This window comes from Callospermophilus lateralis, chromosome 4 (assembly GCF_048772815.1).
Source record: "Callospermophilus lateralis isolate mCalLat2 chromosome 4, mCalLat2.hap1, whole genome shotgun sequence".
Taxonomy (NCBI): Eukaryota; Metazoa; Chordata; class Mammalia; order Rodentia; family Sciuridae; genus Callospermophilus; species Callospermophilus lateralis.
The window spans coordinates 97,124,368-97,149,529 of record NC_135308.1 but is presented as its reverse complement, the minus strand read 5'-3'; the positions used below and the strand labels follow the sequence as shown (position 1 = coordinate 97,149,529).

At 36.0% G+C, this 25,162-nt stretch overlaps 1 protein-coding gene across 2 annotated transcripts in view; it reads left to right on the top strand.

The window, feature by feature from the left end:
• The window catches only part of Dennd5b (DENN domain containing 5B), a 175,023-nt gene that overhangs the window by 107,016 nt on the left and 42,845 nt on the right, over positions 1 to 25,162 (top strand). For both annotated transcript variants that reach the window (XM_076854263.1, XM_076854262.1), the window contains 6 exons: positions 1,250 to 1,786; positions 5,226 to 5,457; positions 9,903 to 10,053; positions 16,295 to 16,388; positions 21,340 to 21,471; positions 23,881 to 24,033. In XM_076854263.1, the coding sequence (XP_076710378.1) occupies positions 1,250 to 1,786; positions 5,226 to 5,457; positions 9,903 to 10,053; positions 16,295 to 16,388; positions 21,340 to 21,471; positions 23,881 to 24,033 (1,299 nt within the window). The remainder of the gene's footprint in view (positions 1 to 1,249; positions 1,787 to 5,225; positions 5,458 to 9,902; positions 10,054 to 16,294; positions 16,389 to 21,339; positions 21,472 to 23,880; positions 24,034 to 25,162) is intronic.

The window sequence follows — 25,162 nt, the reverse complement described above, 5'->3', positions numbered from 1 at the left end:
TTTTTTTTTTTTAAATTACAGACAAGGTCTTGCTGAGTTGCTTAGGGCTTCACTAAGTTGCTGAGGCTGGGTTTGAACTAGCAATCCTCCTGTGTCAGCCTCCCAATTCATGGGGATATAGGCATGTGCTACCACACCTAGCTGCTTCCTGCTTGTTTGGTGCCCTAAATATATATAAATATATATATTTAGTTGTAGATGGACATAATACTTTTATTTTATTTGTTTATTTCCATGTGGTGCTAGGGATCGAACCCAGTGCCTCACGCATGCTAGGCTCTACCACTGAGCCACAACCCTGTTCCTGCTTCCTGCTTTTTTGTCTAATGACCTCTAAAATGATTTTGCTGTTCTGCAAAGTTCAGCTAATTTTGTTAAAGTGAAAATTTGTGGATTATCTGTGAATTGCATTGAACTTTGCCAGTTTCATCCATTTGGGGGTACTAGAGCTCTAATTTTTAGCAATTATTGTGTATTCTAAATTATAGATGTTGTTTAAGCAATGGAATAATGAAAAAGAATGATAAAGCTCATTGTGAGCATTTTACTCAATAATGTTCATGTGCAGGATCATGCAACTCTGGGTCCCTTTACCCATTTAGGATTACCTGATCAATGCCAAATATTAGAGATTCATGTCAGATTATAGTAAATTGTTAAGACCCAGAGAAAATTATTCATGAATAAATATTATGAAATTATTATAAAATATTATTAAATATGGTATGTAAATACTTACCTAGGGAAAAATGCTGGCAAAAGAAATTATTTTTTAAAGAATAATAATCTCAGGGGATGGGGTTGTAGCTCAGTGGTAGGTGGTAGCAAATGTACTTAGTGATTCTGAGTTCAGTCCCCAGCACCATAAAAAATTGAACCTTGAAATGGTTAACATAAAAGACATTGTAAAAAAACAAAAATAATCCAGGTGTAGTAATACATGCCTGTAATCCCAGCTATTCAGGAAGATGAGGCAGATGGGTTACATGTTCAAGGTCAGCCTGGACAACTAGTGAGACCCTGTCTGGGGAGGGGAAAAAAAAAAAAAAAGGTCGAGATATATAGCTCAATGGTAGAGTGCCCCTGGGTTCGATACCCGGTACCTAAAAATAATACTAATAATAATAAGGGGAAAAAGTAAGAATTTAGAAAAACAAATGCAGCATAATCTATGCTTTTCTTTATAATAGTTGGCAAGGGTATTTCTGGATATAAAATTTAACCTTTGAATTCCTTTTTTCTATTTCAGGCTAATTTGTGCTTTGTGGACATTGACAACCATTTTATTGAATTGCCCGAAGAATTTCCACAGTTCCCCAATAAAGTGGATTTTATCCAGGAGCTCTCTGAAGTTCTTCTTCAATTTGGGATTCCTCCTGAGGGCAGCTTACATTGCAGTGAGAGTGCCACCAAACTGAAGAATCTGGTTCTGAAAGATTTGGTCAATGACAAGAAGAATGGCAATGTCTCCACTAATAATATCAGCATGTATGAGTTATTGAAGGGCAATGAAACCATAGCCCGCTTGCAGGCTCTGGCCAAGAGGACTGGTGTGACTGTGGAAAAAATGGACCTGTCTGCTTCTCTGGGTGAAAAAGAAAAGGATTTAAAACTGCAGTGTGAAGAGGCAGAACTGAGGGACTACCAGCTGAATGTACAGCTGAGAGAGGTCTTTGCTAACCGCTTTACACAGATGTTTGCTGATTATGAAGCATTTGTGATTCAAACTGCCCAGGACATGGAATCCTGGCTGACCAACCGGGAACAGATGCAGAACTTTGACAAAGTAAAAGAGCCATAGTTTTCTTTCTTTATGGTTCTTAGTTGATTACATTACTTGATTTTGTTAACTTTTTTTAAACACAAAACTTTCCCCTCTCCTGTCCCACTAAGCACTTTCTGTCACAAATATTTTACACTAATTTTACAAAAAGGCAAACCAACCAGCTTATAAGACTGGCTGTTAAATAACCTATAATCTCAATTTAAAATTTTCTGTACTTTGACAATGCTTAAATTATAGAAACTTTTTTGAGGGGTAGGAGTTAACCAGGGATTGAATTCAGGGGCACTTAATCACTAAGCCATATCCCCAGTCCTTTTTATTTTTTATTTTAAGATAGAGTCTTGCTAAGTTGCACAGGGTCTCACTGAGTTGCTGAGGCTGGCTTTGAACTAGTGATCCCTCCTGCCTTAATCTCCTGAGTCACTGGGATTTCAGGCATGCGCTACTGCATCCAGGTAAATTATAGAAACTCCAAACAGCTTTTTCAAATCCATTAATACTGCCTGACCTTGTAAGGCTTTTGTTTACCCTTATGACCAAATCTAGTCAAATGAAGGCTATTCCTTTATAAAGAAATCTTAATTCTCTCTTTTTTTTTTTTTAAGATGGACACAATACTTGTATTCTATTTATTTATATGTGGTGCTAAGAATTGAACCCAGGGCCTCACATATGCTAGGCAATGCTCTACCACTGAGCCACAACCCCAGCCCAAGAAATCCCAATTCTTATATTTAACCTTCATCCTTTAATGGGATCACAATGTGTCCATATAAAGGTAACAAATAATTTAGTTTCAAAAGCCAATTTTTTTTTTCATTTTAGGATCATAAGAGATAAAGAGTGAACAAATCAGGTTTTATGACTATTAGTCTAAGACTATTCCAAAGTTTTTGGAAAAGAAAGACAAAAATGACACTAGCTTTTGATTCTCCTATTGAAGCTTTATCCCTAAGGTTTACTGTATTCTTCTACCAGATTTTCTTTACATATTCCTCAGACTTTTTTTTTTTCCTCCCCAAGACAAAAGCACTTAGAGATGTGCATTAACTCCTTTAAGTCACTAGGGTATAGTTCAGGCCCCTGCCTGTGTGATTGCTGAGGCATAATAATGCTATAAAAATGAATCATGGTGTTCACTCACTAAGTGGCATCTTTTGGTCATGAAAGACTTCCCAAAGGGGCTAATGCACTCTAAGAGGCTAATGTACAGCCTTGTAGCATCTGACAAATAAGTATTAACTAAAATTTTGTGTAAACACAGGTAGAATGGAATATTTTCTGATTTCATCAATTTTTTTTTTCCTGATGGAGAATAATATGCCAGGAATGTCAGAATTTGCCGATTTACTTCATTTCATTAAACTTTTGGGGTGAGGTGAAGGTGGCAGGGTTTGGGCTTGCTAGGTAAGCAGTCAACCACTGAGCTACATCACTAGCTCTTTTTTCTTATTTTGAGAAGCCAGGGTTTTGTAAAATAGCCTGGGTTGGCTTTAAATTTGTGAATCAATCTCGCCTCTGCCTCCCAACTAGTTGAGATTAATAGGCATGCATCACCTTAACCCAGTTTGCTTAAACTCTGTAATTTAAGAAATTTTACTTCTTCAAATGTATTCCTACTCTTAGATTCCTTTCTCATTTACCATAACTTTTTTCCTATACTTTTTCCTATCTAGCCTGGAACTAATCTGTGTTACATTTATGATGTATCCTTGGGACAATTCAAATTTCTTAAGTCAAGCTCTGGTACTTTCTTCCTTCTTTTTTATTTTTTAATTTTTTTACTTTCTTCTTTCTTAAGTTTTATGTCGCTTCAATCTAGAAGTGAGATTGCCTTTATATAACCCCTAAGAAATGAAAGTTTCATGTTGCACTCCAGAAGGCTAGTATGTAAGACATATTAGCTCTGCAACCCAAGTTTTTTTTTTCCGCACCTTAAGTATTGTATGTAGTCTATGATGTCTGAACCTCAAAAGCCAGATACATATGGCTCATTTTATTTTTAAAAAGACTATTTGCCCTATAAAAAGTAAAATTGATGTTTATCTATAAAATGCTTTTTGAGGAGGGCTGGGAATGTAGCTCAGTAGAGTGCTTGCTTCACATGCACAAGGGCCTGGGTTCAGTCCCTGGCAACAACAATAACAAAAAAATGCCTTTTGAGGAATTGAGCTGATTTCTAGAGATACTGTGAATCTTTCTCTAGTCATTTGGATTTATGTAAGTAACATCTGAACTATGGAAGTACAAAGATTGGATATGTACATTTCTATAAGGAAGTATTTAAACTCCTTGGAAATTTCAGAATGCAAAATATGCTAGAAAGAAGCTGATGAGTATTAAGAATAGTAACCCTAGGCCAGGCGTGGTGGTGCATGCCTGTAATCCCAGCTATTTAGGAGGCTGAGAGAGAAGGATTGCAAGTTCAAGGCCAACCTGGGCAATTTAGCAAGACCCTGTCTCAAAATAATTTTTAAAGAAAAAGGCTGGTGATGTAGCTCAGTGGTAAAGTGCTTGCCTAACACATGTGACGCCCTGGATTCAATCCCAGTACCCCAAAAAAGGGAAAGACAAAGTAACCTTATTTGGAACTTACCCTTTCATCTTTCGCCTTCTGGCTTCTGCCATACTTCATCTACTCAAAAGGAAAGTAAAGCAAAACCAGCCCACTGACTGAAATAGTAATTCACTTCCAAATTTCCCCTAATACCAAACTGAGACTAAAATTCCTAGATGTATATACCTGAAGAATAACAGAAAGAAGTGAATACTTTAGATTAGAAACTGATTACAATTTATTGAACCATTCCACACATTAAACAAGCTAGTAATATGAAAGTGCAGTTTGTTGCATATGTTTTCCAGAAGCTTGCTTATAATGATTTTTCAGGCAATGTTTTTTTGTTTTTGTTTTTGTTTTTTAGTAGTTTTACCCCAAACTGCAACATAGGTCTGCAAGCAGTTTGATTTTGAGTTAAAAGAGTTACAGCCTAAAAAGAATCCATTTGAAGAACAAAAGAATTTCACCCATAAGCACAAATTCTATGTGGTCATTTTTAAAAAGTTATTGCTAATATATATCTCATTGCATCAGTTAATCATCTCATTGCCTTATGGGATTGCATAAACTAGGAATAGAAAGGAGAAGAAACTACTCACTGGGGAGAGGGATCAAAATTTAATGGTAAGTGAAGTGGATGATTGACAGTTATATAGCAACTTAACCCTCTCTTTCACCAGTGATGCCCTCTTGTCTGCATAATGGTCATTAGGATCAGCATATAAGAAAGGAATAAGGAATGGGATTTTAAGTACTTTTTAATTTTATGTGTCAGTTTTATAGTTGAAGATTAAAAAAGAATAACCTTAGCAACAGATAATTATCCCATTTGTCATGTTGTATTATGATGGTAATAATTTGCCAATTATTTCATTACAGGCTTCTTTCCTTTCTGACCAGCCTGAGCCTTATCTGCCATTTCTTTCACGCTTCATTGAAACACAGATGTTTGCCACCTTTATTGATAACAAAATTATGTCTCAGTGGGAAGAGAAAGATCCTTTGCTTCGAGTCTTTGATTCTCGGATTGAGAAGATAAGATTGTACAATGGAAGGGCACCCACCTTACGGACATCTATATATCAGAAATGCAGCACTTTAAAAGAAGCAGGTACATTTACCTTGCCTTTTAAAATTAAAGTCGATGATTATTTCTTTTTTCGTATTCTTGGTCTAAAATACCACAAAATTCATTTTCTGTCTAAGATACCATGGCTAATCTTGATTATTATACCAAGAAGTGCTTTCTATAGTTTTCTATTTCTGTGATTTCCTGTTCCTGCTTGACAGTCCTCTTCCCTTAGTCAAAAGAAGAAAAACAATAATAAATTGAGCAGTGTATAACCAGGAGGTTCCTGTGGTTTTTTTCTTATTCTCTGTATGGCTTTAGTAGAAAAAAAATGTAAATTTCTAGCTTGCTATTGATATTGCCTTTTTACCTCTCACCTTTTTTGTCTTTATTCAAGAAAAGATAAGTATTAATTTAAAATGGCAAATCTGAGATGCTGTCTAATTTGTATAACTAAAATGGTATATTTGTTTTACTATACCATTAATTATATAGCTTCATTTATTGAGATTAAATCACTGGATTTTTACATTCAAATTAGAGATTCTTTGATCCCTGACACCAGTTTTTCCCCTCATAGAATTATGAATCTTGGCCAGTTTTGCTTAGCAATTATTAACAGCCAACGTTTACCTACTATAGACCAAGTGTTTTACGTGCATTTTTGCATTGAGCTTAACAACAAGGAGGTATAGGCAAACTTATTTTTTATTTTATTTTATTTCTGTCCTCATTTTATAGCTGAGAAAACTGACATTTAGGAATTTGCCTATAGTTACATAGTTCTTGGTGGAACCATAGTTTGAATCCAGGTTTGGCTGATTCTAGCACCTAAAGCTTTTTAAATATTTTTTTAAAATATGTGACAGGCTGGGCATGGTGGCACATGCCTGTAATCCTGGTGACTTGGGAGACTGAGGCAGGAGGATCATGAGTTCAAAGCCAGCCTCAGCAAAAGTGAGATGCTAAGCAATTCAGTAAGAACCTGTCTCTAAATAAAATCCAAAATAGGGCTGGGAATGTGGCTCAGTGGTCAAGTGCCCCTGAGTTCAACCCCTGGTACCACCCCCCCCCCAAAAAAAAAAAGAAAAAACTGAAATGTACCAATCCATGTAATTTTATACATTTATGCCTGGTTCCTAACCCATTCTTTGCCAAATAAACAGAAATCTATCACCCGAGTGCCCTCTCCCTTTCCTTTCAAATGTAGGAATTGCTTGAGAGCAAATTTTCTGCCAAAGAAAAGGGAGATAGCAGGGCTGGGGATGTGGCACAAGCGGTAGCGCACTCGCCTGGCATGCGGCCTGAGTTCGATCCTCAGCACCACATACAAACAAAGATGTTGTGTCCACTGAAAACTAAAAAATAAATATTAAAATTCTCTCTCTCTCTCTCTCTCTCTCTCTCTCTCTCTTTAAAAGAAAAGGGAGATAGCAAATGTGGAGCTTCTTTGCCATTCTTGTTATTTGCTTGCCTTTCCCACATTATTTAAATAGATCAGAAGTAGTGATGCTATAGTTTTATCACATTTAAGAAAGGAAGTAGTAAATAACCTTTTATGGTGCCATCAAGGTCTCTTAACCATCACCCTGTTATATTCCCATGTATATGGGTAGATCCTTGGAAGCCCCTCAGAAAATAGCAATTACCTCTGTGTTCCTAGAAATTGAGGTAGAATGAAATTATCTATGCTTATCCAAAGAATATTATGACTTCCGTTGTTTTAATAGCCATGTCAATAATGTAATTATTGAACAAATCTCTTTCTTCTCTTCCTGACACAACTTTTAAAATAGGCCTGGGGTTGTGGCTCAGTGGTAGAGTACTTCTCTCATATGTGTGAGGTACTGTCCTCATTTTATAGCTGAGAAAACTGACATTTAGGAATTTGCCTATAGTTACATAGTTCTTGGTGGAACCATAGTTTGAATCCAGGTTTGGCTGATTCTAGCACCTAAAGCTTTACTCCTTGTTAGCTATTCCAGTTAATGAAAAACTATGTGACAGGGGCTGGGGTTGTGGCTCAGTGGTAGAGCACTTGCCTAGCACATGCAAGGCCCTGGATTAGATACTCAGCACCACATAAAAATAAATAAATAAAATAAAATAAGGGTATTGTGTCCAGCTACAACTAAAAAATAAATATTTTTTAAAAATATGTGACAGGCTATTAACCACATAAAAATAAATAAATAAAGATAATTGTGTCCACTACAACTAAATATATATAATTTGTGTGTGTGTGTGTGTGTGTGTGTGTGTGTGTGTATATATATATTTTATGTCCTTCTAAAAAATCCAATTAAAATAGAATTTCATTAAAATAGAATCTCTCAGAATTTTGCACTCCCACTGTCATCACAGAAATTACATAAAACTCTTTTGAAAATGGAGTATTGTAGACTTCATATATATGAAAACTAGATTAGGCTGAGGCAGTAGTCTCCCAGGAATTTAATTTATCAGAATTTTTTTTTAAAGGTAAAAGACAGCTGACTATAACTGCTAATCTCTCGTAAATGGTGCAGTTACTTCTTTATCAGGTAAAATTGTTCTCATCCCCCAAATTGAGATTGGGGTGTTGTTGACATTGATTTTTTATTGGGTATTAAGATTTCATTCTGTTTTGGGGCTTTGACGGTGTGTGTGTATGTGTGTGTGCATGTACATGTGGATACTTTTGCTATTGTTTTGCCTCTAACCAAAAAGAATTTGATTTGCAGGTGAATTCTTTAGGCACAGGCTATCTGCTGTTGATATTGTGGCACCAGAACCTCATGATCTCTGTGCAGAAAGACAAGAAGTGGATAGTAATACAGTTTTTTTTTTCTTTACCAACCACTGCAAATCAGTATTGGCACAAATCTTTAAAAGTCTAACAACAGAACCTGACCTCTCAAAGCAGGCATTTGATAATTTCTGAATGTTCAGTATTCACTGGCTATATAATCACTGAAAAGTAACATTGCAAAAAGTAACAAAATAGAGCAGGGATGTGGCTCAGTGGTCAAGTGCCCCTGAGTTCAATCCCCGGTACTCCACCACCACCAAAAAAAAAAAACAGTGCAATTCAAGGTTTTGAATAAATTCATACTTTTTGTGAGGGAAAATTAGAGAAGCTTAAAGTAAATGTCTAATATTTTGAAGTTTAAACAATGGAGAGCAGTAGTTAACTTCAGTACAGCATCCCAGTACCACTATAAACACCAATAATTGGCTTAGGTGGAGCCAGTGGCAATAAGCGTATTATTTTGACAAGAATGCAAAGTGTCATAGATGAATTCCTCTCAAAAAAAACAGTTTAGAATATGTTTGGGGAATAACCAGCAGGACTCAGTCTACTGGCAATGAAAAGGGGGAAAGTAAATGAATTCTATGAAATACTTACCTTATTAGTTACCTTATTAGTTTTTGTAAGTCACAAGATCAGCAATTCCCAGCTCTAGTTATCACACAACCACAGTTACTTCATATTATCACTTTTTAGTAATCTCTAATGAAAGGATTGGAGACCTAATCTCTTATATTTTCTCTTGAAGATTCAGTTGATAAAAACACTTAAGATCAGGATTTTCCCAGCTTACTTGGGAGGCTGAGGCAGGAGGATAGCAAGTTTGAATCCAGCTTTGGCAACTTATCAAGACCCTTTTTCAAAATTCAAAAAATGGGCTAGGGGGCTGGGTGGCTCAGTGGTAGAGTGCTCACCTAGCATGCATGAGGCACTGGGTTTGATCTTCAGTACTACATAAAATAAAGATATTATGTCCACCTAAAACTAAAAGATAAATATTTTTTAAAAATGGGTTAGGGATATAGCTCAGTGGTAGAAAAATCAGGATTTTGTTTGTTTTACCAATAAAAATAGATTACTTTCTATTTTATGAGTCTTATTCTCTGGACATTTTCTAAATGCCTGCTTATTTGACTTCTCTGCTTTACCTTCTTGATCTAATAAACATTCCTAAATCACTCTTACTAATGAAGAATGTGAATGTTGCTAAAAGTGAGGTAATAAACTTCACACAGTTCCTTGTTTTTATTGATGGAGAACTATGAATATTTAATGAGTCTTTACACAAAGAAAGTAACAAGACTACTTACTAGCATCTTCCTTCCCTTTACATTGTCTTTCAGCTCAAGAAAATACTTTATTTGCCAGTATTTTCTTTAATGTTGTACCTAGAATCATTTTTGTTAAGCATATTAAATATCCCACTTTAATAAAATTGTTTAAGTACTAAATTACAGATTTTTCAACCCAGCTACCATACTTTTGACAAAGAAAGTAATGAAAATTAATCATCTAATGTTTATTGAAAATTAACCTTTCTATATATATATATGTGATATGATTTCTGAAGAAGATTGGTAAAACTGTTTCACAGTGTCAGTATGATTGAATTCTCTATGTGCATGAGTTGAAGAACCATTATTTTTGAAGGTTTAGCAATAAAATATCTCTAATCTGTTACATATTTAACTTATAGCCCAATCAATTGAGCAAAGACTGATGAAAATGGATCACACTGCAATCCACCCACATCTACTTGATATGAAAATTGGTCAAGGCAAATATGAGCAAGGGTTCTTCCCAAAGTTACAGTCTGATGTCTTGGCAACAGGACCAACCAATAACAAGTAAGCACCTTTTTTAATTAACTAGTTGATGAAAAGTGGGATGTTTTGCAACTCTGATTAAAGCAGCCTGTCATCATTAAACTCTATGTGATGGCTTCTTTTCAAAATCACATTAATCTATTTGAAAGGTGGCTTTTTTTCACCCAAAGAATAATGTATACTAGTGGGCTGGGGTTGTGGCTCAGCAGTAGAGTGCTCACCTCGCACATGCGAGACCTTGGGTTTGATCCTCAGCACCACATAAAAATAAATAAGTGAAATGAAGGTATTGTGTCCAACTACAACTAAAAAATAAATTTTTTTTTAAAAAAGAACAGTGTACTAGTGAATACCTTATTTTTTTTTCTTTAAACCCTGGACCACACTTTAAATGTCTGTTTACATATAATGCTAATACAATCTAATGGAATTTTTAAAAGTTGTACCTTTACCATCTAAATATTAGTTTCTTTAGACTGCCATAACAAAATACTACAAATTTAGTGGCTTAAAACACTGAAATTATTCTTTCACAGTTCTGGAAGCTAGAAGTCTGAAATCAAGGTTTTGGCAGGATTATTGCCACCTCCCAGGACTCTTAGGGGATGATTATTACTTTCCACACCCTTCTACTCCACCTACCCAAAAACCAGTCCCCCAGGGCTGGGGATTGAACCCAGGGCCTCACACATGCCCAGCAAGCACAAAACTAACTGAGCCACAATCCCAGCCCCTCTACCACCTTTTGGTAGCCCCAGTAGCTCCTTGGCTCGTAATAACATAACCCCAGTCTCTGTCTTCTCATGTTCATCTTCTTTCTATGTTTGTATCCATATTTTCCTCCTCTTATAAGGACACCAGTCACATGCAATTGGAGCACTCCTTAATGACCTCATCTTAACTTGATTACATCTGCAAAGACTTATTTCCAAATATAGTCATTTCGTAGGTACCCAGGATTAAGACTTCAGCATACCATTGTGGGGAACATGATTTAGCTCATATACCATCTTTTGGTATTCAAGTACAAAAAAATTACAAAGCAAAAATTAAGATAAACCCTATCATTTATGGTAGATGAGACCATTCAGAAAATATCTAAATATAGTTAGAATTTTAAAAAGAAGGCTTGAGGGCCGAGGTTGTGGCTTGGTGGTAGAGCACTTGCCTAGCATGCGTGAGGCACTGGATTTGATCCCAGGCACCACATTAAAAAATAAATTAATTAATTAAAAATAAATAAATAAATAAAATAAAGGTATTGTGTCCATCTACAACTAAAAAAAGGTTTAAAAAAAAAAAAAAAAGAAGGCTTGAGATATACTCAGTGGTAGAGTACTTGCCTCATATGTGTGAAACCCTGAGTTTGAGCCTCAGCACTGCCAAAAAAAAAAGAACTGAAAACAATTATAATATTTGGGTTTAGGTAAGTTCTTGATTATAAGTGGATACTATTATTTTATTATCAAGTGAATAATAAGAGGTTTAGAAGAAAGGAAGAAAAGAATATTAATAGATATAGTATAAGTTGGAAAGAGTGAGCATTGAATTGAAATATCAGCAGTATTAGAATTTACTTCATTTTTTTTAATTTTTTATTTGTTTTAATTAGTTATATATGGCAGTAGAATGCACTTGAATACTTTGATATATCATATACATAGTGGGATATAATTTCTCATTTTTCTGAGTATACATACTATAGAATCACATTGGTCATACAGTCACATACATACATAAAGTAATAATGTCTGTTTCATTCTACTGTTTTTATTATCCCCACATCCTCTGCCTTCCCCTCCTTTCACTTCCCTCTACCTAATCTAAGGTAACACTGTTCCTTTTTCTTTTTCTTTTTCTTTTTTTTTGCATTACAATTCTTAATACACACATATACAACATGTATCTCTGTTTGTATATAAAGTATGTTGACTTCATTCTTCAGCTTGGAAACCTTGGAGGAACTGAAATTATTTGCCACTTTTCTCATGAGAAAATATTCTATACTTCTACAGCATCTGTGATCTCCTTATTAAAGAGGCTCAGAAAAAAAAGTATAAAGGAGCCAAGCAGTGGGAAAAAATGGGATAGAAGACTGAAGTAAAAAACTAGGTACAGCTGGGTGTGGTAGTGCACATCTGTAATCCCCCCTATAATCCCAGTAATTTGGGAGGGAAAGGCAGGAGGATCATAAATTCAAAGCCAACCTCAGCAATTTAGCAAAACCCTCCTCTCAAAATAAAAAGGGTTGGGAATGTGGCTTAGTGTTTGAACCCTGGGTTCAATCCACAGTTCCAGAAAGAAAAAACTAGATACTCACAATGAAGTGGCACTGCCACCTGAATTTTCAGAAGGCAAGTAGTGAAACAAGGTATTTAAAAGTGTGGTGTTTCTACCTATCAGATGATCTGCTGAACTGTGTTGCAGAAGTTTTTGTTTTTATTCCCCAAGATGCTTATCATGATTCTATTGGTCAGGAAAGAGGAAAACAGTAAATTATCTTTGTAATGTGTGCTGATAACTTTTGGTTTAGTTTAATAAATACTGTACCAATGTATGTATTGGAGTATAAGAGATTTATTTGGATGGACGAATATATAGTAATAGTTGTTAGAGTTTAATATACTATTTCCAAGACAGAAACAAGCGGTCTTCAGTATTTCAGCAATTGTGATCATCATTGGTAAAATTATACTTAATAACAAATGTTTAATATGGGCTCGGGTTGTGGCTCAGCAATAGACTGCTCGCCTAGTGTGTGCAAGGTCCTGGGTTCGATCCTCAGCACCACATAAAAATAAATAAAACAAAGGTATTATGTCTAACTACAACTAAAAATTTTTTAAAATATTTTTTAAAAATGCTTAATAATGCAAGGAATGAATAAATTATTTAAGACCAGGAATGTATGGACTTCATAATAATTTTCTTAAGCAGTGCTTATTTCCCCATTTTAAAAACAGAAGTTAAATAGGACATTTTTGTCCCTCAGAGCTCATAGTAAGAGCTGGTTATATTATATAAGTTAATCTTTATAATTTTGTTTTCCTAAAGCCTTTTCCACTTTTGCTTACCAAGGAAAATGTTCTACCATTTACATTTTGCTTCTTCATTTTAAGTTTATTAGCTAGTATTTATATTGTTTCATATTTTTATTTTATTTGGACTACCCTGCCCCCTAGCCCTAATTTTTTTTTTTTTTTTTTTCAGTGCTAGAGATCACACCCAGGGCCTTGCACATGCAAGACAAGTGCTGTACCATTGAGCCACACACTCAGCCCCCTTCCCCAACTTTTTTTTCAATTTTATTTTGAGACAGGATCTTTCTAAATTGCCCGAGCTCTCCTCAAACTTTCAATTCTTCTTCCTCAACCTCCTCAACATCTGAGATTATAGACATATGCTACCACACCCAGTTTAGCCTTAATTGTTTTAATCCCTAAACAAATTTTATTGTCTTAGACTGACCTTTTTTGCTTCAGGGCTATTGTCAAGAACTTTTATGTCAAAGATCTACATCTAGGAATTTATACATTTTGTTTCTTAATATATGTTCATCACTTCCCTTATATTGTATAAATTCTACAGCTATTTATGTGGTTTAGTTGTTCTAAAAATAAGTTTTAGATTTTGTGTTTAAAAAAAAATAGATTTTGTGGCTGGGTGCAGTGTCATATGCCTCTAATCCCAGCGGCTCCTGAGGCTGAGGCAGGAGGATCATGAGTTCCAAGGCAGCCTTAGCAAAAACTAAGCAACTCAGTGAGACCCTGTGTCTAAATAAAATATAAAATAGGGCAGGGGATGTGGCTCAGTGATCCAGTGCCCCTGAGTTCAATCCCTTGTACCCGGAAAAAAAAAGAATTAGATTTTATGTTACTTTGATCAATTGAGAGGTGGTACTTAGATGAAATGAAAAGTTGTACAATAGTCTTTGAGGGCAATAAGAGATAATTAATTAATAAAGAGCAGACATAATGATTTATGGGAATTCATTTAGGAAATCAACAACTAATATGAGACTAGGGAATAGGGAAGTAAGGATGGTTGTTTTAGTTAGCTTTTTCTTTGCTGTGATCAAAAGACCTGACAAGACCAACATAAAAGGAATAAATTTTATTTGGGGCTCATTGTTTCAGAGGTCACAGTCCATAGATGGCTTACTTCTTTGCTATGGGCCAGAGATAAAGCAGGACATCATGGCGGAAGGGAGTAGTGGAGAAAAGCAGCTCAGTATATGACAATCAGGAAGCAGAAAGAGAGTTCTCTGTTCACTAGGAGCAAAATATAAATCACAAGGGCATCCCCTTAGTGATGTAAGTCCTCCAGCCACACTGACCTGCCAAGAATTACCACCCAGTTAATCAATTAAAATGGATTAATGCACTGATTAGGTTAAGGCTTTTATAAACCAATCATTTCAACTAAACTTTTTTCATTGTCTCACAGATGAGCTACATGAGCTTTTAGGGTATGCCTCAAGTGTAAACCATAACAATAGCATTCATTCAGGATTTGAGGCTCCCTCTAGTAGGTTAAGTAGAAAAGAAATGATCATTACAGAGGAGAGAGTGTTAGTGTGGAGAAGTTTAGGTGCTTTCCCCAAGGATTTAGGCTCAGAACAGAAAGAAGAGAAAACACAAAAGGGGTTCTACTTGGGAATCAAGGCAAGGAAGAACTAATGTAACAAGAGATGGTAAGATAGTAGAGGTTAAGATTTCTGAGGTGCAAGAGTCTTGGATGGTCACTTGATTTAGTATGATGTTCTGGTTTTGGTTAAATTGGAGTGGGAACAAAGTTATTTTGATTCAGGGGGCTTTCAGAATTGTAAGGTTAGGTTGTATCTGTAGTCTTTGTGTTTTCCCTTATTGGAAAGAAAACTTGGCCATGTTCCAAATTCTTCTCTGAATAAAGATGATTGAGGTAAAAGATTGAGGATGATATAGCTGCGTATTTTGTATTTTATACACTGATCTATAGTCTTTAGATCGCTAGAGTGGCCACAAAAGTACCTTTGAATAAGGGAAACATTATAGTATTTCTTTAAGATGCTCATACCACCCAGAACATGTTAATTGTTGAATCATTATTAACTAAAAGCAAAGGTAATAAAATTAGAGTATTAAAACTGAAATACAATTTGGATGCCAACAATTCAGTACCAGAGGAAACTATTATAGAACTAGCATTAATTTTATTAATAAAGCATTTAGTAACAGAATGAAAATCACTATATTAAAAATTGGTCAGTTGAGGGGAAAGTGACATGAGGTAAGGTCAGAAAGAAAGGCCTGGCTGTTTAATTTTAGAGACCATGGGAAAGAGTTTAGATTTTATTTCCAACGCACTTTTTGCCTATTTTGATATTGAGTGTGTGTATGTGTGTGTGTATGTGTATGTATAGACACACACACATATATGATTTTCCCAAGATATCTGATAAATACAGCCTGCCTTTTCACAGAAACACAGTCATACAATTTTACAGCTAAAAGGAATCACAGTGGTCATTTAATCTAACTCTTAAATTTTAGAGATGAGGGCTTACTTCTTATTTCTTGGAATCTTAATTTTAGAAAGCTGTTCCTTTAAAAAAAAATAAAGGAAAAGAAAAAAATTTAAATTAAAAACAAAAAATAAAAAGGAAGCTATTCCTTTAAAAAGATTAAATCTCATGAATTTCTTTTGTTCTTTTAGAACACTAGAATTAAATAATTACAAATTTTGAAATGAGAATATTCTCCTTTGTATTAAAAAAATACCTGTAATATTTACTTTGAGTACACAGAGGCATCTTTTATATGTTTAACATAGTCAAAGACTCAAGTAAGAACAGATTTGTCATTGTGTGTGTATATATATGTCTAACATGTACTGACCCTTTTTTGTTGTTGTTGGGACTCAAGACCAAAGGCCTTATACATGCTAGGCAAGTGGCAAGTGCTGTGACTGAGCTACACCCCCAACCCTTTTGACCCTTGATCCCTTTTAACCTCAGTTGTTAAAAAGCATTGATTGTGATAATGGTTGTATATTATCTGTGAATATAGCAAAACCATTGCATTGTATTCTTTAAATAGGTAAATCTTATGGTATTTTAATTGTATCTTAAACCTATTATATGTTTTTAAAGAATTAATTTAAAAATAATTATCATCAGCTATGTGGAACAATTCATTATTTTTATTTTAAAGATAAAGACCACATGTTTTTATTTACCTTGTTGTCTTAATCTATACCCTCTGGGGTGTGGTTATTTTTTCAGTCGCTGGGTAAGTCGGAGCGCCACCACACAGCGCAGGAAAGAGCGCCTTCGCCAGCATTCCGAGCACATTGGACTGGACAACGACTTGAGGGAGGTATGTGGGCTGCCTGCCTGTTGTGTCAGGATGCAAGAGCCAGGAACTAGGCTTAATAAGCCAGCAGGTGTCATTGTGCAAATTCTTTCATGTTCTTTTAAAAAAAACAGTTCAGTTATATTTTAAAATATTAATCTTTTTGTACTGACTTGTACCAGAAAATACCTTTTTTCCATATTTGTAATTTCCATACATCTGAAATAGGGCACTAAGAGAAGTCTTTTGTGTGTTACATCAAGTAAGACTGTTTTTAGGGTATATTTTTGGTCATTTGGTCTCCTATAGAGAAAAAAAATTGCCAGAAACAGACGTTTCTGAATTTCAAATATAATTTAAATTTAGTAAGTAAAGATGTATGCTTTGTCCCTGGCTTAGTGACACCACCATTAAAGTGTTTAAACTACTTTTAAATTAAGATCTAAAGGTTTTGTTTGTAGTCTTTGAAAATAAAACTGTATTATACATTTGAATAATGTAAGTTTTGACTCTTTCTGTGATCAAAAGAAAAATGCAATCAGCAAACCTGTTAACTATTTTTTTAAACTAAGCAGAAAACAGTCGTTCCAAACATCTGTCACTTTTTGTTGGTGTGTTCGTACATATGTGATATTAAACATTTTCTTAAGAACCGAAGCATCTCCTGTTCTGTGCTTTTCTTTTGCTACTGTATTTTCTTCTTTCCCCCTCCCTTTTGCTATGATTTTATCATATGCATGCTTGTTTTGCTTGTCTCTCTCCCCCAATCCTTTTTTTTTTTTTTTTTTTTTTTTTGCTTTTCTATCACTGGCACTATTCCATCCTCTTAGCCTTCCGGGGAACTTTTGGTCTGTCAGAACTCCATGGCATTCTGGGAGTGGGATCAGGGCCCACCTCCTCCTGCAGGGCTTCCTAAAAAGTCCTTCTCTGAGTGCTGCCTGGTATGTCCTTTGCCTGAAAGTGCTTCACCAAATGTTCCCAAATTTTGTCTTTGGTGTTGCTTGAAATAATACACGTGTGAGTGCACATAGTTCTAGAATGCCTCACATCACTTTGTGAAGTAAACTCTCAGCCTCTCCATTTTCCTCTCTGCTTTCTCTTGTGTTTGGTGCCTTTTTGTACTGGTGAGTGCCAATACAAGTAATTCTGTCCTATTAATAGTAGAACTGATTATTCAAATCCCTAGTCAGTGGAGAGTTTTTTGCAATTATATTGGAAATTGTGGTGGCGCACACTTGTAATCCCAACAGCTTGGAAGGCTGAAGTAGGAGAATCACCAGTCAAAGGCAGCCTCGGCAATTTAGCAAGGCCCTGAGTAACTCAGTGAGACCCTGCCTCTAAATAAAATACAAAAAAGGGCTGGAGATATGGCTTAGTAGTTATGTACCCCTGGATTCACTCACCTATACAAAAAGAAAAAAAATACACACACACACACATATGTACACATACATACATTTAAAATTTAAATTCAGATTCTCGTGTAAGTATTTTCCAGAAGTGCAGAAGTGATTGAATTTCAGCTTTTCTTTTTCTAGACTTTATCTCCACAGCATTAAATTGATTTACTTTCCTGGTCTATATGTTGTCAGAAAATTCAGTCATCAATACAGAATTTTAGTGCGAAGGGTCATATTTTAGGTCAGCTTATCTAGTTGACATAATTTGACTAAAAGGGGCACAGCTAGGCATCTAGCCCAGGACTTCTGACATTCAGGCCAGGAATCTCTTTCCATTAACCACACACAACAGGATGCACTAACCACAATTCACCCGAGGGCACAAGTAATTTAGGACTCTTGCTTGTATTTTTTTCCACATTATTTCATGAGTTTAGATTTATTTAATTTAACAATCGTCTTCTTTTCATTAGTTCAGCATCAATTAAAAGGATAGAGTGCTTGTTTATTAGAGAATTTAAGGAAAGCATGTACTAAAGAACACTTAGGTCTGAGTATGTTGGGATGAACCCAACTACTGCATATAACCATAAATATCTAATTAAAAAAAAAAAATAGCCAGGCATAGTGGCTCATGCCTGTAATCCCAGTGACTCAGGAGATTGAAGCATTAAGATTGCAAATTAGAAGCCAGCCCTGGCAACTTGGCAAGACCCTGTCTCAAAATAAAACTTAAAAAAAGAGCTGGGAATGAAGTTCAGTAGTAGAGCACCCCTGGAATTGACAGTACCAAAATTAAGAAGGAAGAAAGACACTTAGTTCAATGTTTATTGAATAATAGATATGTTTTCATTAGGTATTTCCTAGTGGCTTTTTGCTTGTGTTTGACAAAATTAAAAAGCACAATAGGAATCCCAAATAAATCTGGGATTTCTTTCCCCCATAGAGAAACTGATTTTATAATAAAAGCATTCCTTGTGAAAAGTTTCTTTCTTCTCTATTTTCATCTCAAAATACATCAAAATACATAAGCAGGCAGAGTGGCGCATGCCTGTAATCCTAGCTGTTCAAGAGGCTGAAGCAAGAGGATCTAAAGTTCAAAGCCAGCCTCAGCAACTTAGCAAGGCCCTAAGCAACTCAGTGAGACCCTGTCTCAAAAAAATATAAAGAACTGGGGATATAGCTCAGTGGTTGAGTACCCTGAGTTTAATCGCTGTTAATAAAAAACAAACAAAATCTTTTTCCAGCTGCTATTTTTATCATTCATTTACTTTAAAAGATGTTTTCTGTTTTTGAATTGCAGAAATAGCCTCCCTTCTTGCTATGAGAAGAGGCCTCTTGCCATCCCTGTATCCTTTCTTTGTAGATCTATGGGGTGTGGCTAATTCTGTGGCTCCAGAAGGAGATTTTGCAAATGGCTGTATGAGGCCCACTGTTGACTAATATGTACACCTACCCCATGCTGGATGCTCAGAGACATAGTCACTCAAAGAATATCCCCCATCTGGCTTGTGTTCTTTTATATAAAACAACACATAAATTAATAGTGCTTAATTTAGATTTATTCCAGAATTTTTAAATATATTTCAGGAAAAAGAAATGCTGGAGGCTTTTTCCCAGCCTCTTACCTGACCATGTTCTCATTCCCTTACTTCTAGCTGGTGTATTTCATCCTTAGCTAGTTTAGTACTTAACACTTCTTTAGAATGGTTCTCTCTATATTTGTGTAAGGATGGAGATATTGAACGTTATTATTAACACATAAATCCTAAGTATTAGCTGTGAACTCTGGGGGTGGGGAAAGGATTCTTTAAATTTTGACAGTTAACATTTGTTTTTACCAACCTTCTACTCATTTTAATACGTATTCCAAATAACAATAGAAAATGCAAATATAATTCTTACATAGGGTTCATGCCCTGTGTCTCAGGTTGATTATTCTGAAACTGCTTTCATTTGCTATATTTATTTATTTGTTTGTTTGTTTCAGTATATCTCCATATACCTCGTTTTATGTATTTAACTTCTCTGATAACAATTCTCTCATTCTCAATTAAATCTTTCTTAAAATAATTAGTGGGAAAAGGAAACATTATTTTATTATTCAGTGGGATTTTTAAAATATTTTTATCATATATAGTAGATTCATTTTCTTCCAAAGGGGAAATATATCAGACCTACAAACTCTTACATTTAAAGAACTCAAAGGATTATATACATCTTCTATTATCATATTAAATTCTCCCCAGCTGGGCGTGGTGGCACACGCCTGTATTCCCAGGGGCTGAGGAGTCTGAGACAGGAGGATCACGAGTTCAAAGCCAGCCTCAGCAAAAGTGAAGTGCTGAGCAACTCAGTGAGATTCTGTCTCTAAATAAAACACAAAATAGAGCAGGGATGTAGCTCAATGGTTGAGTGCCCCTGAGTTCAATTCCTGGTATAAAAAAAAAAATTCTCCCCTTAATATAGTAAGGATTGCTGTCACATATGTGCCCAAGGGAGGATATGTGGATATGCTGGCTTGCAACCACTGTCTTGCTCACTCTCCCTGCAGCAAACTACTAGTTTTACTATATAATTTAGCTATTCTCTAAATATGGTCCCAAAACACTTGGGTCTTTTGGAAATTCTGCCCTGTGATTCTGATACAAACATGAGATGTGTACATGGGAGTTTTTCAGATAGCATAGAAAGAAGGCAACATAGTGTGCACATGTTCTACACTAGTTGTGTAGTTTTGTTTTTGGATTTTTTGGGTTTTTTTTTTTTTTTGGATGAAAATTTATTAACCAGAGTTCAAGAGCATTGTGTTGGGTTTCTGTGGTACTTCCAAATCACCATAGACTCTAAATTTAACAGTATAATCCCACTCTTTTATGATTGTAGAACAAGGCAAGGGAGGGCTTTAGCAAACTTCACAGAAAGAAGAGACCTTGTATTTGAAGCACACCATCCTTTTCCCCGTGATTTTACAGCTTTTTTTTTTTTTTTTAACCTTGGTGCACTTGTTTTATGCCCATTTAACAAGCTGAGATACAGGAACGTTAGTTGATATGCCTGAGGTCTTACAATTAGTTGCAACATGATTCTAGAGCTCCTGGTTTTACTGTTGTGACTTGATTAGAACAGCAAGTTGAGCTGGAGAGCACTGTCCAAAACAGTACAGGTAAATGAAGTCTTTTTGTTTTATGGAGAGAGGAGTGGAGGAAGCCACTGCACTCCTGTAGAACCTAGACTTGTAATCCAAACATCTCAATTTTGTTGTTCTGTGATCCTCACTAATCACACTTTGGATAGTCACAATAAAAAGAGTAAACTAATTGAAACTCCATATCACTTTGAATGAGTTTTAATCTGATGAGGTCTCTGTTACCCTCATTTTCACAGGCATTAACAGGTTGTGATGGGAGTACAAACGTCCTCTGCCTTTTAGTTCACTAAAGCTTTAATTGTTGTTGCACACATACTTACTGCCTTTTTGCATCTTGTTTGTTCCTGCATTTGTTTGTATAAGGTTAAGTAGAATAGAAAGAAATCTTATGTTAATGTTTTTTTAAAATACTCTTAATTTTTAGAAATACATGCAAGAGGCACGAAGTTTAGGAAAAAATCTGAGGCAGCCCAAATTGTCAGACCTTTCTCCCGCAGTGATTGCACAGACCAACTGGAAATTTGTAGAAGGCTTATTAAAAGAATGTAGAATGAAGGTATGTATTACGAATGCCACACAGTACTCATTCATATTCACACCATGTGTGGGGCTAAATGAGCTGAGTCAACCCTCATTCATGCCTATAGTTTCCTAAAACAAAACTTTTCCAGTAGCATAGTCCTCAGGTGCCCTTCTCTGAGGTCCTGAACCTCCATGGACTTTCCCATGGCTCACAGCATCAGTGACATGGGAGCCCGGCATAGTTTCTCATCTTTTTAGCTATTGTCTTCCTCTACTTCAATATAAATAGATGTTAAGCCATTCACAAGTTGTGTCAGGAATGTTGTCATCTTATGTAAAAGGCAGCACTTTTTTTTGTTTGTGTGTGCACCTGTGTACCTCCTTGTCTGTACCCATACATTCATATGTATATCCATAAGGAGAAAAAAAATTCAGTAGTATTGTTGGTTAGTGTATTATACCCCAGTCTCCTGAGTTTATATGACTTAGCAGTACAAACTGACAAAAGTCAGAATGTCATTTTAGCTAATAATTTTATTCAGTGTTATTTCTTGAGTACTTTCTCTGTATATTCAATAAATGCACTATTTTATTTTTTAATTCATCATTCATTCTAATTTGTTATATATGACAGCAGAATGCATTTCAATTCATAGTACACACATAGAGCACAACTTTTCATGTCTCTGGTCATACATAAAGTAGAGTCACACCATTCGTATCTTCATACATGTACTTGGGGTAATGATGTCCATCTCATTCCACCATCTTTCCTACCCCCCAGCCCACTCCCTTCCCCTTCCTCCCTTAGCCCTATCTAAAGTTCCTCCATTCTTCCCAGGCTTCCCCCCCCACACCCTGCCATCCCCATTATGGATCAGCATCCTCATATCAGAGAAAACATTCAGCATTTGGTTTTTGGGGATTAGCTTACTTCACTTAGCATAATATTCTCCAACTCCATCCATTTACCTGCAAATGCCATGATTTTATTCTCTTTTAATGATGAGTAATGTTCCATTGTGTATATTTACCACAGTTTCTTTATCCATTCATCTACTGAAGGGCACCTAGGTTGGTTCCACTGTTTAGCTATTGTGAATTGAGCTGCTGTAAACATTGATATGGATGTGTCCTTGTAGTATGCTGATTTCAAGTCCTTTGGGTATAAACCAAGGAGCGGGATAGCTGGGTCAAATGGTGGTTCCATTCCCAGTTTTTCAAGGAATCTCCATAATGCTTACCAGAGTGGCTGCACCAATTTGCAGTCCCACCAGTAATGTATGAGTGTGCTTTTTCCCCACATCCTCACCAACACTTATTGTTGTTTATATTCTTAATAGCTGTCATTCTGACTGGAGTGAGATGAAATCTTAGAGTAGTTTTGATTTGCATTTCTCTGATTGCTAGAGATGTTGAACATTTTTTTATATATTTGTTGATTGATTGTATATCATCTTCTGAGAAATTCATTTCCTTGGCCCATCTATTGATTGGATTATTGTTATTTTTTGGTGTTAAGATTTTTTTTTTTTTAAGAGAGAGAATTTTAAGATTTATTTTTTAGTTTTCGGCGGACACAACATCTTTGTATGTGGTGCTGAGGATCGAACCTAAATGCACTGTTTTCAACATCAGAATATAGTGGTGAATTGACAGACAAGGTCCCTGCCTAAAGGGACTAGATTCTTTCTCATTTTACAATTTACAAAAGCAGCTAAATTTGGTGTAAATTAATTTACCTAAAAGTGATTCCCATTTTCTTTCCATTTTCTTTGTGTATATATAATCAGAGAAGAGACAAAAGAGAAGAGAAAATATATTTCTGATTTATGCACAAATTAGGAAGTTCTGCAGAATCTTAGAACTGCCCATTTCTATTGTGGTTTTTGCCTAAATGCAACTAAACTGAGTACAAATAGCTTTAGTATACCAAGTGCTAGAGTCAATGGGAGGGCAAATTTTAGTGACAGGTTGTGATTCCAGTTTCAACAGTACATTTTTCTAGGTCTAGTGTAATTTCCCAGTGTCACAGAAGTGAATAATCTGAAAATTGTTGTATAAAAACACTTTTTCAATATGGGGATGCTTGATAAATATTAGGTTATTCTCTATTTAGTGACCTTCCATTTCCAATTAGAAGTATAATAAAAAGCTGGGCATAGTAGCATGCACCTATAATCCCTTGGGACTTGGGAGACTGATACAAAAGAATCCCAAGTCCAAGGCCAGACATGGCAATTTAGCAGGACCCTGTCTCAAAATAAAAAGAGCTTGGAATATAGCCCAGTGGTACAAGGCCTCTGGGTTAAATCCCCAGTAATAACAACAAAAACAAAAGGCATATAATGAAAAAAGCCAGTTCTCCAAATCTAGTAATCTCCTAACCCTAGTTTTTGGTTTTGCTGCCTGTGTAATTTATGCATACTCATGATGTTTTCAGACAAAACGCATGTTGGTAGAAAAGATGGGACACGAAGCAGTGGAGCTGGGCCATGGAGAAGCAAACATCACTGGCTTGGAAGAGAATACCTTGATTGCCAGCCTCTGTGACCTACTAGAGAGGATATGGAGCCATGGCCTACAGGTCAAACAGGTAACAGTTTCAGAAAGTACTGGTGTCATGGTCATTTAGGAGCCCTGTTAAGAAATACAACAGGGGGACTGGGGATGTGGCTCAAGCGATAGCGCGCTCACCTGGCGCTCACCTGGCATGCATGCGGCCCGGGTTCCATCCTCAGCACCACAAACAAAGGTGTTGTGTCCACCGAAAACTAAAAAATAAATATTAAAATTAAAAAAAAAAAAAGAAAGAAATATAACAGGGAAAGCCTGGCATGGTGTCACATGTCTGTAATTCCAGCTACTCAAGAGGCTAAAGCAGGAGAATGACAAATTCAAGGCCAACCTCAGCAATTTAGTGAGACCCTGTCTCAAAATAATTGAAAAAAGGACTGAAGATGTAGTTCAGAGGTAGAGTATTTGTCTAGCATTCAAGAGGTCTTGGATTCAGTACCCAGTATCACCCAAAAAAAAGAAACTGGGTATAATGGCACATACCTGTAATCTCGGCACCTTGGGAGCCTCAGGCAGGAGGACTCAAGTTTGAAGCCAGCCTCAAAAGCTTAGTGAGCTCCTAAGCAATTTAGCAAGACCATATCTCAAAAAAAGGCTGGGGATGTGTCTTAGTGGTAAAGCACCCCTGGGTTCAATCCCCAGAACCCCCCCCACCCCGCAAAAAAAAGTGACAAGGAGAAAAGGATCACAAAAAAAGGTGGGTTTCACCAGGAGTGGTGGTGCAAGATGCAAGCCTGTAATCCTCAGCAATTTGGGAGACTGAAGCAGGCAGATCATAAGTACCAGGCCAGCCTTGGCAATTTAGCAAGACTGTGTCTCAAAATGAAAAAGAGGTTGGGGATATAGCTTCCTGGTAAAGTACTCCTGGGTTCAATCCCCAGTACCACACAAAAAAGAAAGAAAGAAATGTGCCATAGGCATTTTAATTCCAGAAAAAGAAAACAACCTGTGATCAGGTGATAGTTTGGTATCTTTCCTGGCAAACAAGAAAGGATAAAGTAGCACAATTATCCTGTGTAGATTTCATTAAATATCCAGGAAATGTCCTGCTTTTGTCCAGGAAAAAGGTGTAGCCAGAATTAACATTTCTTGATCTGGGTTTTTTTGTTTTGTTTTGTTTGTCTGTTTTGGTACTGGGAATTGAACCC